The sequence below is a fragment of the Pelophylax lessonae genome (assembly GCF_965119305.1).
Source record: "Pelophylax lessonae genome assembly, chromosome: 8".
Classification (NCBI taxonomy): domain Eukaryota; kingdom Metazoa; phylum Chordata; class Amphibia; order Anura; family Ranidae; genus Pelophylax; species Pelophylax lessonae.
This window is the reverse complement of record NC_138775.1, coordinates 263,982,219-263,998,933: the sequence shown is the minus strand read 5'-3', so window position 1 is coordinate 263,998,933 and position 16,715 is coordinate 263,982,219. Positions and strand designations below refer to the sequence as shown.

At 44.2% G+C, this 16,715-nt stretch overlaps 1 protein-coding gene across 2 annotated transcripts in view; it reads left to right on the top strand.

Moving 5' to 3' along the window:
- Nucleotides 1–16,715, top strand: part of ST6GALNAC3 (ST6 N-acetylgalactosaminide alpha-2,6-sialyltransferase 3) — a 541,180-nt gene that overhangs the window by 278,756 nt on the left and 245,709 nt on the right. For both annotated transcript variants that reach the window (XM_082266229.1, XM_082266230.1), the window contains exon 3: nucleotides 7,452–7,861. In XM_082266229.1, coding sequence (XP_082122355.1) covers nucleotides 7,452–7,861 — 410 coding nt within the window. The remainder of the gene's footprint in view (nucleotides 1–7,451; nucleotides 7,862–16,715) is intronic.

Sequence of the window (16,715 nt, the reverse complement as noted above, 5' to 3'; positions counted from 1 at the left end):
TTATTCTGCCTGTCCTGTCTTTTCACTCTCCTGCCCATTTCCAGACTCTGGATTCTCAATCACTCATGGGTTAACTGTTGTATCGGATAACCTCTATTAAGTCTATTTTGCATCTCTAATAATCGCTCCTGCCTCACCGATGCTTCACTCACTATGCGATTCGCACGTGTCATCTGACTATGGGGCACTGATCTAAACACCGCTGGAGGATGACAACTTGAGTATAAGAATAATTGATTACTATCTGTTGGTTTTACATATAGATCTGTCTCTACTCCATCATTTTTCCTATAAACCCTAGCATCCAAAAAGGGGGTAAATTCCTGACTACAATGCATGTTAAACTGTTAAATTGTAATCCTGGTATCATATTATTAAGATATGAATCAAAACTTTTTAGGGTCTCCATGTCTCCCCCCCCCCCCCATATAGCAAATACATCATCAATAAATCTATACCACATCACCCCCCCCATTGAAAAAACATAGGGTGTTCAAAAATATAAGAATCCTCAACCATATCCATATACCCAATCGCATATGGGGGGGGGGGGGGAGGCATTAGAACCCATCGCTGCACCTCTCAATTGCAAGTAAAACTCATTATCAAACATAAAGAAGTTGAAGAATAATCTTAAGCAATGTGACAAAAAACGTATCTGAGCCCGCAAGTGCGTAAAAGCTTCTCAGCAGCACACACACACCCATCTCATGCTCAATAGATGTGGTATCCAGGTGATGCTAATTTCCAGTTGATGAGAGAAGTTGCTATATAATGAATGTGATTAGAATCTGATTTTCATGTTTGCTATTCCTGATGAAGGATCTTAATGGATCCGAAACATCAACATTTTTTTGTTATTTGGATGTCTCCTTTGTGAGTACTTTACTCTCTTAATAAATATACAAGGTGCTGCAGATTGGATCCATTTTGTTATATATATATATATACATAGTATATGTAGCAGGATTCCCAGCCGTTTTTAGCTGGATATGGATCCCCCTGGGTCACCGGGTTCAACAAAAGTACCTCTGTGCATGTTTCTCCAAGTGTGGGCACTGAGACAATGACCAGTCCGGTATCTTTGGGTTTTTATATTTATTGAGAACTTGTATAGGAGAAGGGATGAATGGGATACTCCTTTGGCTCAACTATGCACAATTTACAGGGGACAACTGAAAAATGCCAGTTGGCGCTGACTTGACGCTGGCTTGATGCCGGTCAACGCTGGTTAATGCCGGTTAACGCTGGCCTGCTGCCTGTTAACACTAAACTGACTTCTGATCACCTCCTTGTGACTCAAAGTCCCTTTGAAGCTTCCTTTGGCACTCCTTGCTGAGGCAGCTACTTTATCACTGCTGCACTGCTGAACACTTGTACGCTTCAGGGTCCACACCGGCACCCTCTTTCACACACTTATCTTCAGGGCTTAGACTCTGGCACCCCCTTTCTAAGCCTTCTCTACTGGTTAGCTGGCTCCCGGATCCCTCTGACCTTCTGGAGTGGTCCCCTCTCCTAGGCAGACCCCTGGGCAGTTTACAGTACTGCTTTCCTGGAAACCTCTGCCCAGCAGCTCCACTCGGTCCACAGCACACTGGATCCCTCTCTGCAGCTCAGCCTTCGTCCTCTAGGCCGACTGCCAAGGACTCTTCCTCACGCTGACAGGAGGAGAGACAGCCGTCACCCTCCTCCTTGGAGTCTGCTTCCCGCCAAAGACCGCCTGTCATGTGCTCCTCTCAGACTTATACCCCCTCCCAGGATGCATTGTGGCAGATCCTGCCTTCTGGGATAGATACAAGCCCTGGTGTGCTATTGGCTAGGTTTCCTCTACTGTCCAATAAGAGCCCTCATTGGACACAATGGGGAGACTCCACAGACTCAACAGACACACCTGGAAACAGATAACAGCCTAGCTGAACAATCAGGCCCCCCCTGAGAAGCAGACAGGGCCTCCCATATGGTTTTCCTAGCACCTACCTAGGAGGGTGCTAAATATATCATGTATTTTTTTTTTCTGTTTTTCTTTTTAGTATTTCAAGTTAAAGCATATTTAAACCGAAAACAAGAATCGTTTATATTGCAGCTTACTACTCCATAGATGTAGTGGCTGCATTTGTTTTCCTGTTTTCAGTTTTTTTTTACCCTTTAATTTCACCTGGTGATCCTGCCACTTCCTGTCCTAGGGTGACAACTCACTATACTATATTATATATGTTGTATATATGTAATATATAGAATGTATACATTTAAACAAATTTAAATATATATATATGATATATGCAATCTTTAGTTTGTATACTGTATATAGTGTTGTCCCCCAAACTGCTCTCCTGATTTGGACTACAAACACCTCCTCCTCTAATCATCTCCATTACATAGGGATAAGGAGGCTCTGTAGTTCACAGGAAACAGCTTGAAAAGCTGATAACATTGTTTGGGGTTTCAGTTCATTGCACAGCAAGTTTGAAGGACACTGGAATTGTGGTGGGATCAAATTCAAATGGTATTTTTCTGTACTTTCTCTACTTAGTCTGGAAAAAAAGAAAACAAATGCAGCCACCACGTCTAACGGCTATAATCAACAATATATTATATTTATGTTCTTGGCTCATGGTTATATTAAGTAGCACTACCCTAATATACAGTGGGTACGGAAAGTATTCAGATCCCCTTAAATTTTTCACTCTTTGTTATATTGCAGCCATTTGCTAAAATCATTTAAGTTCATTCTTCTTCCTCATGAATGTACACACAGCACCCCATACTGACAGAAAAACACAGAATTGTTGACATTGTTGCAGATTTATTAAAAAAGAAAAACTGAAATATCACATGGTCCTAAGTATTCAGACCCTTTGCTCAGTATTTAGTAGAAGCCCCCTTTTGATCTAATACAGCCAGGAGTCTTTTTGGGAAAGATGCAACAAGTCTTTCACACCTGGATTTGGGGATCCTCTGCCATTCCTCCTTGCAGATCCTCTCCAGTTCTGTCAGGTTGGATGGTAAACGTTGGTGGACAGCCATTTTTAGGTCTCTCCAGAGATGCTCAATTGGGTTTAAGTCAGGGCTCTGGCTGGGCCATTCAAGAACAGTCACGGAGTTGTTGTGAAGCCACTCCTTCGTTATTTTAGCTGTGTGCTTAGGGTCATTGTCTTGTTGGAAGGTAAACCTTCGGCCCAGTCTGAGGTCCAGAGCACTCTGGAGAAGGTTTTTGTCCAGGATATCCCTGTACTTGGCCACATTCATCTTTCCCTCGATTGCAACCAGTCGTCCTGTCCCTGCAGCTGAAAAACACCCCACAGCATGATGCTGCCACCACCATGCTTCACTATTGGGACTGTATTGGACAGGTGATGAGCAGTGCCTGGTTTTCTCCACACATACTGCTTAGAATTAAGGCCAAAAAGTTCTATTTTGGTCTCATCAGACCAGAGAATCTTATTTCTCACCATCTTGGAGTCCTTCAGGTGTTTTTTTAGCAAACTCCATGCGGGCTTTCATGTGTCTTACACTGAGGAGAGGCTTCCGTCGGGCCACTCTGCCATAAAGCCCCGACTGGTGGGGGGCTGCAGTGATGGTTGACTTTCTACAACTTTCTCCCATCTCCTGATTGCATCTCTGGAGCTCAGCCACAGTGATCTTTGGGTTCTTCTTTACCTCTCTCACCAAGGCTCTTCTCCCCCGATAGCTCAGTTTGGCCGGACGGCCAGCTCTAGGAAGGGTTCTGGTCGTCCCAAACGTCTTCCATTTGAGGATTATGGAGGCCACTGTGCTCTTAGGAACCTTAAGTGCAGCAGAAATCTTTTTGTAACCTTGGCCAGATCTGTGCCTTGCCACAATTCTGTCTCTGAGCTCTTCAGGCAGTTCCTTTGACCTCATGATTCTCATTTGCTCTGACATGCATTGTGATCTGGAAGGTCTTATATAGACAGGTGTGGCTTTCCTAATCAAGTCCAATCAGTATAATCAAACACAGCTGGACTCAAATGAAGGTGTAGAACCATCTCAAGGATGATCAGAAGAAATGGAAAGCACCTGAGTTAAATATATGAGTGTCACAGCAAAGGGTCTGAATACTTAGGACCATGTGATATTTCAGTTTTTCTTTTTTAATAATAAATCTGCAATAATGTCAACAATTCTGTGTTTTTCTGTCAGTATGGGGTGCTATGCGTACATTCATGAGGAAGAAGAATGAACTTAAATGATTTTAGCAAATGGCTGCAATATAACAAAGAGTGAAAAATTTAAGGGGGTCTGAATACTTTCCGTACCCACGGTATATATATATATATATATATATATATATATATATATATATATATATGTGTGTGTAGCACTGCCCCTGTAGGGCTTGGGTCTCCCTCTGATTACCTGCAGACAGTCACTAGGGGATTTTTCACACATCCATCCTTAAGCCCCGTACACACGCAACGATTATCGGCCGACCGATCGTCCGTCTTTTGTCCAGAGTGGTGTCTGTTGGTTGGAATGTGCCTAGACTGCACACAAATTTTCTCTCCCAACAAAATTCTACTTCAGAAGTGATGTCATGTGTTGGTTTTCTTTCTTTGTGTTCTTTCTTCTCTGAGCATGCCCAGTCTTGCTCATTAGATTTTTCCCTGTCGAAATCTGTACTGACTGCACGAAAATCGGACGTGTTTTGACGGCAGACAAAAATTTTATAGCCTGCACACCAGATTTTTTTCAGTCGAAAAGTCGGAGTTGGTTCTCGGAAGCATCATACTAACAAGCCGAAAATCGGCAGATCGGTCGTCGGACGAAACTTCCCTGCCAATTTTCGACGTGTGTGTGTACGAGGCTTTACTCCTGTTGGATCGATACTCAATAAACAGTATTTGGTTTTGTATTTATTGTGGAACTTGGATGGGAGAAGGGAATAGTGGGATTCTCCAACTGAACAATTCACAGTAGAGAAGGACAACTCTCACTTGGTCTCAATGGATTACTTGTTGAAGCAGACACACTGCTTTTACCATACTACCACTTGTATGGAAGAATTAAGTCCTCTTGCTTTCTCTAGCAGAAGACTTGATGCAGCTACTTTATCTTCAGGACACTCTCTAGCATCCCCTTGACAGACACCCATCCACTGACTCTCCCACTGAAGGGGTGGCCCTCACAGGACAGGCCCCATGACACAGATCTGTATTCACTGTAAGCAGAGTCAGATCCTTTCCAGTGTCTCCCTTCCAGTCAGCTTTGCAGGACTTTGGGATTCAGCTCCTATCTTACTTTCAGGTCCTCAGGTCAACCACCAGAGGCCGCATGACAGCTTCTACAAAGGAGGGGCAGCCGTCCCCTCCCTCCCGTACCCCACACTCCAGCTAAAGACCCAGAGCATGTCGCCCCTTGGCATTTATACAGTATCCCAGCATGCACCAATGCACTTTCCTCTGCCAATCACCAGGGCTGTAATAATGCCTGTGCCCTCACTTGTCAGGTTTCCACCCACTGCTCAATATGCCTCCCTATTGGACCAGTGTTAAACATTTCAGACAAGCTGAGCTGCACCTGAGCACCATGAGCAGACCCTACCAATGGATCCTGCTCTCTGGTAGGCAGAGAGCAATATATATTTACCTGGCAATCTCTCTGGAAAGCAGAAAGACCCAAAGACTCTACTCTCTCTCTCCTAGCACTTACCTAGGAGGGTGCTATATATATATCTAGATAGATAGATAGACAGATAGATAGAGATATTTCAGTTGCCAACTGTCCACTTCATTTTGGACAGTTGTAAAAAAAACAAAGGTTTAGGCAAATCAAGGCTGTTTATAAAGTTTGTTTAGAAAAAAAAAAAAAAAAAGAAAAACGATATTAAATTATTTCTTTCACATGCAAGTATGGAAATGTGTTTGGTGGTAGCTTGTCAATGTCAGTATTCTGTACATCACAGCTCTCAATATGTGTTGCCAAGCCACACACAGGTTCATGTTATGGTGTCAATAGTTACCAACGTCAAAAAAATTAAATCTGTATTAAAAGACAAAATACAGCTCTGTATACATTCATAAATCATAAATTGTATGTGTACTTAGTGCGAGTACCTGAACAGACTTTGTATCATCCTCCTACTATCCCTTAAACAGCAGCACCTAGACTGGGAGAGGGAAGGGGCAGGACCTGGAGTCAGTACAAGAAACATGCTAAATGTGGATGAGAGCAGACTGAGCAGAAGGATGGCCTTATTGGTCTGCTGCTGCTCTTTTACTGTCTAGTCAGCAACTGGGATTGGAGAGAGGACACCGTAAAGCTGAAGTCCAGGGATGATATATTTTGCATACTCACCTTTGGTCAGCTTTGTACATTGAAAGTATGCTTATGTGTTACTTCTGTGAAAGCTGTAAATCGCTGCAGTAGCCCCAGATGCTGGCTGCTGTTTTCTGGTTGCTGCACCAAGCAACTGCCCTTCTGTATAGTAACCAAAGAAGTTGCTTGTTTGGCACAGTTGCCATTCAGAGAATGCCTTGCAATTTTCACAGTGAATGCAGTGGGTTCCCTGACTGGATTAGGAAGAGAGCAGGGGCGGCGATACCACAATGTCCACCAATGATACCTTACAACATGTCCTCTGATTGGATTAGGTAGAGAGCAGGGGCGGCGATGCCACAATGTCCACCAATGATACCTTACAACGTGTCCTCTGATTGGATTAGGTAGAGAGCAGGGGTGGCGATGCCACAATGTCCACCAATGATACCTTACAACATGTCCTCTGATTGGATTAGGTAGAGAGCAGGGGCGGCGATGCCACAATGTCCACCAATGATACCTTACAACGTGTCCTCTGATTGGATTAGGTAGAGAGCAGGGGTGGCGATGCCACAATGTCCACCAATGATACCTTACAACATGTCCTCTGATTGGATTAGGTAGAGAGCAGGGGCGGCGATGCCACAATATCCACCTCCTCCAATCAGAGGACATGTTGTAAGGTATCAAATATACACACTTTTATTGTGCCTTGCTGACCTAAGGTGAGTATGCAAAGTATATCATCCCTGGTGTAGTATTGTCCACCTGCATTTGCTTCGGGGGTTTTTAACTCTCAGGCCTTGATGTACAAAATACAAATCCTTTGGTAGGTAAGACTGTTCCATTATGTATTATTTTAGTGTATATAGCTATTTGCCTGGAGTTCCACTTTAAATTCCATTTTTTTTTGTTGGCATTTCAGTGCTGTGTTGGTGTAATGGTAAAAACTGAGCTTTTCGTCATTTTCTTTGGTATTCCATTACAAAAAATTCTGGGTTGGCAATGTTGGCGCCCTCTATGGTAGGGAACAGGGAGTTTCCGGAGACTGGGTTAGATGGATGAAAATCAGGAGGCTTGAAACACATGAGCAACATTAAGTAGCCGGGCAAGTAGACATTTTCTATTTTAAATGGCATGTTTTAAAGTTTGATGTACCTTTTTATTTTCTCCAGCCTCTTGAGCTTGACTGCAACCATTGCGCAATCGTATCCAATTCGGGGCAGATGATTGGACAGAAGGTTGGACCCGAAATTGACCACTCTTCATGCATATGGAGAATGAACAACGCTCCCACCAAAGGCTATACAGAAGATGTGGGGAAGAGGACTACAATCAGGGTCGTGTCTCACACCAGTGTCCCTCTCCTGATCAAAGACCCCAATTACTTCTTCAAGGAGACCAATGACACCATCTATGTCATATGGGGTCCTTTCAGGAACATGCGGCAAGATGGGAAGGGGATTGTGTACAACATGCTGCGCAAGGTGGTAGAGAACTACACTGGGGCTAAAGTCTACATAACGACGGAGATGCGCATGGACTACTGTGACAGTGTCTTCAAACAGGAGACTGGGAGAGATCGGTGAGATGCATGTTTACTATGAAGGTAGCTAAAGTAGATATATTCAAGAGGACCTAAGGCCTCATGCGCACTGGACATTTTTTTTTTTTTTGTGCTTTATTAAAAAACAAAACATTACAGAAGAAATAGTCTCATAGATAAAATACAATGCCATACATAACAGACAAGGAATAGGAAGACAATAAGCAGAGGCGTAACTAGAACCTTCAGGGCCCCGGTGCAAGAAACCATGAAGGGCCCCCCGGACCCCCGGCCAGGGCCTTTCCCTTCAAGCCTGCGGGACCCTTTCACAAGTTCTGCAGTGGGCCCCCTTCCTGCCATCTTGGGGCCTCCCCACGGTGGTGGAATGCCAGGGCCGGTCGCAAGTGTGACCCTTGCGATCCTGGAAGTTCACCCACTGGTGTCAGTAGTTTTTATTCTTTGATATTTTAATTGTATTATTTTCTATCATTTTATTTTATTTTTTTACAATGTCACTGACTATGACTCTGTCTATTCAGAAACGGAAGGAGCTGGTAAATTACATATTTACCGACCCCTTCCTGGTTTTCTATTGTAACACATCCCCTGCAGCAGCGGGGGGAGGGAGCACAATGGGGGGGGGGGGGGGTGGTAGCACAGTGGGGGGGGGGGGGACAAGGTGAGCACACAGGGGCCCAGAGACAGCAGAACACAAGTGAACTGGATAGGAGGAGTGGCGAGGGCAGCATACAGAGGATCCAATCTGAGGCCTTACAAGCCTCAAGCGTTTTTTCTGCCAGCCCAGGAGGAAAGGCGTTTAGGAGAGAAGGCCAAACGTCCAGTATGCATGAGGCCTAATCGTTTAGAAGTACTCTATTCAACAAGTAATTTGAAGCAAGTGATGGCATTTGATGTTTTTAATACCCATTTGTGTTTACTCAGAGCTACATCTTGCTATTAAAATGTTTGACCTGACTTTTACCTGTATAAGAAATACAGGACTAATCAGTAGAAATGCACCAACATTTCGGCTGCCTAAACTTATCGGCTGAAAATGGTGTTATTGGCATTTTACTGATGAGAGAAAAAGGTGCCGATAATGGTGCCGAAAATGGTGCAATTTTGACGCAATTTTTAGCGCAAATTTACGGTGATTTTGCCACGATTTTACTGTGCTCATGGTTTAGTCAAAAAGAAAAGGAATGGAGGCATAAGGACTTTAAAGGTACCGTAGAGCTAGACGTACACATCAATTATAAAATATAAATGTATTTATTGTAACATCATAAAACCATTAATCCATACAGTTTATACAAATGACAATTCATTTGAAAGCAGACACAGCATGCCACACAGGACCAGTGTAAAGCAGTAAAACCACAAGAAACGTATCCTATTGGGTATTGCCCGACATGTTTCACGGGATCTCATCCACTTCCTCAGGGGTTTTTTGTTAAGAGAGAGTTCCTGTGTATTTATATAGAAAGCTTGCTTCCAAACCTATTAATAAAAAAGTTTAGAAAAATTGTAAGTACAATACAAACAAGACTTCTGACCTGGCAAAGATATAAAGCTTGGCATGAAATGATATAATAAAACATTGCACATACATGGCTTGGTGGTGATGCAACTCCTATGGTAACATAGCTCCCATAATCACTTCATCCAGAGATAAGGAGGAGATCAGCAAGCAGAAATAAGCAGACATCATAAATACACTTATGGTATGTTCTTCATAAGTCATGTGACATCAAAAACGTAACACGGGGTGCATTAATGATGCGTTCTTGCTGCATTTTTAATGCATTTCAACTGGGAGGTGCGAAATGCAGCAAGCAGGATTGTTAACACCACAACAGAAGCGCAACGGACCAATGTGAAGACCGGGATAAAGGGATCATTTTTTTCTTGAGCTTTTCTTGCGCTAATATGATGTCAGTCTGACAATAAATTCATATACATTTAAACCAGGCCATTTTTTGTGATACGGCACTGCATTACTTTATTTGGCAATTACGCAGTCATGCGACGTTGTACCCAAATAAAATTCAAGTCCTGTTTTTTATTTTTTTGTGCTATAAACAAAAAAAGGCTTATGAAAAAAAATAAATAAATAATACTTTCTGCTATAAAACATATCCAATAAAAATGACTTCATAATATCAGGCCAATATGTATTATGATTCATGATACTGGTTAAAAAATCCCAAAAAGCGTATATTGATTGGCTTGCACAAAGGTTATAGTGTCTACAAACTATGGGAACATTTTTTTTTAGTATTTTTCTAGTAGCCCCACTAATTAGTAATTTAGTAATTTTTCTAGTAATGATGGTGATTAGCGACTTATAGCGGGACTGTGATATTGCGGCGGATATTCTGACACTAACTGACACTTTGGACACTTTTGGGGACCAGTGACACTAATACAGTGATCAGTGCTAACAAATATGCACTGTCACTGTACTAATGACACTGGCTAGGAAGGGGATAAACATCAGGGGTGAACTGTGTGCCTAGTCAGTGTTTTTCTATACTGTGGGAGGTGCTTTTACTAGGGGAAGAGATGGAATTTTTTTGAAGGGACACAAACTCCATCCTTTCCCCTCCTTTCAGAACAGCGATCTGCCTTGTGTACATCGCTATTCTGCCTCTCGCCCTAGCGATCGGTGGGTGCCGGAGGACATCGATTATTGCGCTCCCACCGATCGGGTTCCACTGTGTGTAATCACAGCGCAACAGAGCCGCCCCCTTCCTGGAAGTGTCAAATCACGTATATATACACGTTATCTGGCGCACGGGTGCTGCACTGTAACAGTAAAATTGCTATAGAGCGGGCCGGAAGTGGCCAGTGTATTATACCTTTATTAGGTAACATAAAAAAACACAGTTGCACTCAGATCCAGTGGTGGCTGGTAATAACATTTTATAGGGGGGGGGGGGTGCAAACAAACCCCTTCAGGTCCTTACCTTCAAACAAGGCCTCCATCGATCTCATGGCTCCCCTGATACCCGGCAGCTTCCATCTTCAGCCTCCTGATTGGCTGGGACGCGAAACCGGAAGTGACGCGATGGCGAATTTCGATTCGCTAAAGTAAAAAGTGGGAGGGTTCTGCTCCCCGAGTACAATGTAAAACAAGCCAATTAGAGCCTCAGGTTGTAATAATCATGTGCTTGCTAAACAATGACGGACCTAATAGACTTCTATTAGTCTGGGGCCCCGCAGTGCACTGAACACACATAGAACAATTTCTTGTTAAATAAATCATAATATGACTACCGTTTTTAACTTTAACATGTTAAAAAATGTTTGTCATATTATAATTTATTTAAAAATTCATTGTTCTGTGAATCGCTATCCTATTGGTCAAAACTTTGGGGGGGGGGGGGGGGTCCCAGCGCCCCTTATGGACCGGCCACAATTGCTCATATTTAAAAGACTTGCTTTGCGCTTGTCTTATGTATAAAAGCTTGGTACCCGATCCCGCGATCCGTGGGAGGATGGACGGAGCCGATCCGCTGTTTGGACGGCTGCAAAATGTAGTCACAGTGCCTGGAAAGCCTAGAAGCAGCTGGCCGGCTGAGAGGTCCGCTAAGATGTACAGCGCACACGCGGCCCAGATTATGTCTGCAGTGGTGGAGAGTGTCAATGCCGACCTTAGAGTTTAACCAATTCCGGACCGACCACCGCATATATACTGCGGCCCAGCTGCGCAAAATCACATACATGTACGTAGTTTTGTGCACGAGATGTAGGGGCAGGGCAGCCATCAGAAATGTTGGGGCCCCTTATACAACTGTAGGCCTGGGCCCCCATGCCTGACCACCAAGTTACATCCTCCTTCTCTGCCCGGGCCTGTGAATGCATATAATTAAATGCTAGGATGCCAGGCGGTCCTAGCAACCAATAATTTCGACAGAGGCAGCCAGCGGGAGGCTGGAAGTCAGGAGCCAGTGCAGCGTTGCCAGTGTAGGGGAGGAAAGGAAAAAAGGGGAGGTGTCAACTTGGAGACGGACTGGGCCCCTCGGGACACCCGGGCCCCCTACATCTGTATGGGCTGTACCCCCCTGATGGCGGCCCTGTGTAGGGGTGCGCGGGCACGGGTGTGCCCTTCCCGCTGTGATTGGCCATTGCAGCTGCTGGGACCGGCCGATCATTCTGAGGAATGACAGAATGACGGTCTGCCTATGGAAAAAAGGCAGACCGCTATTCTGTCAGGAAGTAAAAGAGAGATCTTGTGTTTCAGACAGATCTCTCTTTTCCTCTAGAGCAGGGGTGTCAAACTCCACTTCCATCGCGGGCCGCATCAGCATTATGGTTTCCCTTAAAGGGCCGGTTATATCTGTAAGATTAGATGTCCAGAGCACCCCACGCCCCCTTACACCCTTACATCATAATGCACCCCCTTACCAGAGGGTGGATCTGGGAAGAAGTGCAGGGTCTGGAGGAGAACCAGAGAAGGGCTGGAGTCAGCTTCCAGAGTCTTCTGAATGCTGAGACCTGGGGAGGCAGAGACAAGGTGGTGTTGCGTCTGCACAGAGAGGTGCAGGATCTGTAGGAGGAGTTCTGCCCTCCTCTCTGATGCGGACTGCTGAAGAGGAGGGGGGGTGGGGCAAAGACAAGCCTTTCTGCAGCTGCACAGAGTACTGCAGGATCTGGTAAAGGAGTTCTGTTCTCTCTGCTGCCGCCTACAGAGAAATGGTGGGGCAGAGATAAGGGGGCTGCCACAGCTGCATGAGAGGTGTAAGGGACACATGAAATGGCCTGGGGGGCCGCATTCGGCCCGCGGGCCTTGTGTTTGACACCTGTGCTCTAGTGCATCCACTCCCCCCACAGTTAAAAAGCTCTCCCTAGGAGCACACTTAACCCCTTGATCTCCCCTGGTGTTAACCCCTTCCCTGCTAGTGTTATCTTTACAGTAAAAACGCATTTTTTTTAGCACTGATCACTGTACTGGTGTCAGTAGTCCCCAAAAAGATTTGTACACTGCAATGTCGCAGTCCCACTAAAAATCTCTGATCACCGCCATTACTAGTAAAAACAATAAAAAAAATAAAAAGTCCATAAATGTATCCCCTAGTTTGTAGACGCTATATAACTTTTGCGCAAACCAATCAATATGCAACGCAGTGACGTATTGAAAAAATGGCCTGGTCAGGAAGGGGGTAAAACTTTCCAGAGGTGAAGTGTTTAATGAGGAATGTCTATTGTATTGTACTCAATGGGGTTGAATAACTAAAGGCAAATAGACTGTGCACTTTGCAAAGTGCAGTTGCACTCTATGAGCAGAAGCGCTGCTGGCTTTCATCATCCAATCATGTGGAAGCAAAAATGCATTTTTATTTTCCATGCACGTGATTGGCTATTCTTTGCAAAGTAAAGCTTTACCTCATTTACTAAGCTCTTGAGTAGTGATGGGCCGAACACCCCCCCTGTTCAGTTCGCACCAGAACATCTCGGACAGGGAAAAAGTTCTAGTGAACATGTGAACTCTAATAAAGTATATGGGACACAAAATCAAAAGTCCTCATTTTAAAGGCTTTTATGCAAGTTATTGCCATAAAAAGTGTATGGGGACCTGTGCACTGCCCTGGGGGACATGTATCAATCCAAACATTTTTTTTTTAAAACAAGTGTTTTTACAGGTGCAGTGATTTTAATAATGCTTAAAGCAAAACTATAAAAATGAAAATTTCCTTTAAATATCGTGCCGGGGGGTCCCCTTAATGTGCCTGTAAAGTGGCGTATCTGTGCGATGTATGGAGCCCGTTGCAGCAATACTGACATTTCTAAAGGAAAAAATGTAATTTAAACTTACCCGCGGCTGTAATGTATTGTCAAGGCTCCCTGCAATACAGATATAAATACATAAAAAAATGGTGTGCCCCCCCCCCCAGACCATACCAGGCCCTTCAAGTCTGGTACAGATTTTAAGGGGAACCAAAATTTAAAAAAAAAATGGCGTGGGGTCCTCCCCAAAATTCATGCCAGACCCTCTTATCCAAGCAAGCAGCCTGGCTGGCCAGGATAGGAGGGGGGGGGGGGAGACAAGGCTGCTTGCCCCTTGGTGGGAACAAGGGCCTCTTCTGGACAACCCTGGGCTGTGGTTGTTGGGGTCTGCGGGTGGGGGGGGTTATCATAATCTGGAAGCGCCCTTTAACAAGGGGGCCCCCAGATCCCACCCCCCCATGTGAATGGATATCGGGTACATCCTACCCGCTACCCATTCACCAAAAAAGTGTACAAAAAAAAATAAACACAAAAGCCAGTTTTTGACAAGTGCATTATTAAAAAAAAACAGTGTCCCCCGATGTAAATCCATCGTCAATCACGTGGCCCGTTGCACCCGAAAAATTGAAAAAAAAAGACGCTCCCGACTCTTCACACGCCTCCCGGCTAATGAGCCGCCTGAGCCATAGTTGCCAACATTTGAAAAAAAATTCCTGGGACACTTTGCAGCGCAGCTATTAATTTCTTACCACACCCACCCCCTGAAGCTCCGCCAACTCCCCCATGATTAATCTCCGCCTACTTATAATCAGATTATAGGGTCTACTCAATAAAGAGAGAATTACAGGAAATTGAAAAGGGAATTTCAAACTTAAGGCCAAAGTAGCAGAGTTGGAATAATTCTCCCATTCAGCTGCACTACTGCCTGAAGTTTAAAATTCTCATCACAATTCCCTGCAATTCTAAAGTGTGAAATGTGCTCAGGTGTGACCATAGAAAAAATGTAACATGTAAATATAAATAAAGTGCAAGGGACATTGTAAATTTCCCGGGACAGGCTCCTATTTGCCGGGACTGTCCCAGCAAAAACAGGACAGTTGGCAAGTATGCCTGAGCCACGACAGCTCTTTTATAGGAAAGGGGCGGGGACACCGTCCCTTCGGACTTCCCCTGATACTGTGCTGTGATTGGCCAAAGAATAAAGGTCATGTAGATGCTTTGTCCAATCATCAGTCATTTATTCACTGCACCAGCGCAGTGCATTTTGGGGCGCTCATCGGAGGGCGAACTTCCCGCCGAGCGCCCCATTTGTTCGTGTGTTCAGCGAACACACAAACAATGTTTGAGTCGAATGTCAAGCCCATCCCTACTCTTGAGCAACGGCATTGGCAGAGTGCAATTGCACTTTACAAAGTGCACATCCTGTTTGCCTTTAGTAAATAGACGTCTATGTGTTAAAATAAAAAAAGCTTAAGGTTTAAGACTATTTTAACACGTAATGTTTTCACTGGAATCCATTCCCCTCATTTTTTGTACCTTTGGTATCTCTGTTACATTATTCATTTTGACAATAATGAACAGCCTCCGCTGTCTAAGTCGTGTTTTATTTTTGCATTATCTCTAGATCATTCTCTATTGTACTATTTCAGGGATCAGGCCTGTAGCTGAGTAACGTCAGTACATTGTTCCCACGTTACCTATGAGCCCCGTAGGAGCCCCTAAAAGAAGCCGCTATGCATTATTTATTGCCTGATCTGCGTTGAAGTGCCTTCACTAGTTAGACCTTCGGGCATAATTATGAAAAGCTTCTGAACACATCTTACATGATGAAACAATGGGCACAACTCAGAACGAAGGTGTAAAATGGACAATATAACTTTGTCAGACGTGGCGCAATCTTATCTGCGGTCTCTGCGGTCTGAAAACTTTTTCTTTTCCCCTTTTATGATGATTGGTCCCTGTTCCCCCATAAAGTGTAACTCAACCTGTACTGATAAAAGTCAGGGACTTATTGAAATGTAATTTGTTTGCTCTAAATTGAAGCTTCAACTTTCATTTAAAGAATATTAGATTACTGGCGGAATAAAATAGTGTTTCTCAGAGAATGAATTGGATCTCACTACTCCTCCGAACGATGGGAAAAAATTGATTTCTTGTCAGAGCCTTGTGAGGGAGATGGGCAAGTCACGGCAGTTTAGATGGCCGCAGGAGATGCCATCCAAGTTCAAGGGCGCTGGACAAAATTCCAAGAGGACAAATCCATCTGCAGCATTTAGTAGTAGATAGCAAGATTTGTCTAAAAGTGCAAAGTACCTGGAATAACCAAGGGATTTTTTGGGGTTTTTTTTTTTTGCAACCTGCTTACAGAAAAGACTTGACTAGGGTAGTTCAGATCCCACCTGTTTAACCATATTACCTGGATCAGTACCCAACACCACCCCCTTTACCTTTAAATGACAACACTAACTCAGCATTGGGATTAAATGGCTGGTTTGGCCTTTTATTAAACAAAACCAAAAAATAGAAAAACATAAAACAGTTAAACCAATCCAGATCAAAGACTGGTTGCAGATCCCTGACGATACCATCTCCAACAACTTTGGAGCCTGTGGTACCATTAAGTTAGGCTCTGTCCCCAGCCACCAAAACACCGCCTCGAGGACTATTCTAACTGACCACAGACCCCTACCACCTTACACTACCCGGTCGGTCTAGACTGAACCAGACCAAACATAGGACTCCATACCTGAGATGGGTCCCACCATGTTATCGTTCAACACCATGTTTTGGACCCTCGTCAAGGACTCCAACTGCCAAAGTCCAACCTCCTTAGCAGAACAACAGAAAACGGCATCACCAGGGCGGGCGGAAGGGACGTTTCTCCTATGATCTCCAGTCTGCAAGTGAAGCCCCTTCACTCCTCCCCTCCAACTACTCTCTGTCCGGCTCCTCCCCATCACATTGTCTGCTCTGCCAATAAGGTAAGAGTCCTGACCTCTCATATCCCAACAACTAATTTAACCCCCTACTGCCTGGTTTTCCTTCCACCCTGTCATGTATGCCCTATGATTATTATTTCCTTCAAGCTCCGGGCATGTCTATAATAATAAAGTCAAAATATTAATAAAACATGCGCTATGTAGAGACTTATAATAAAAAGGTG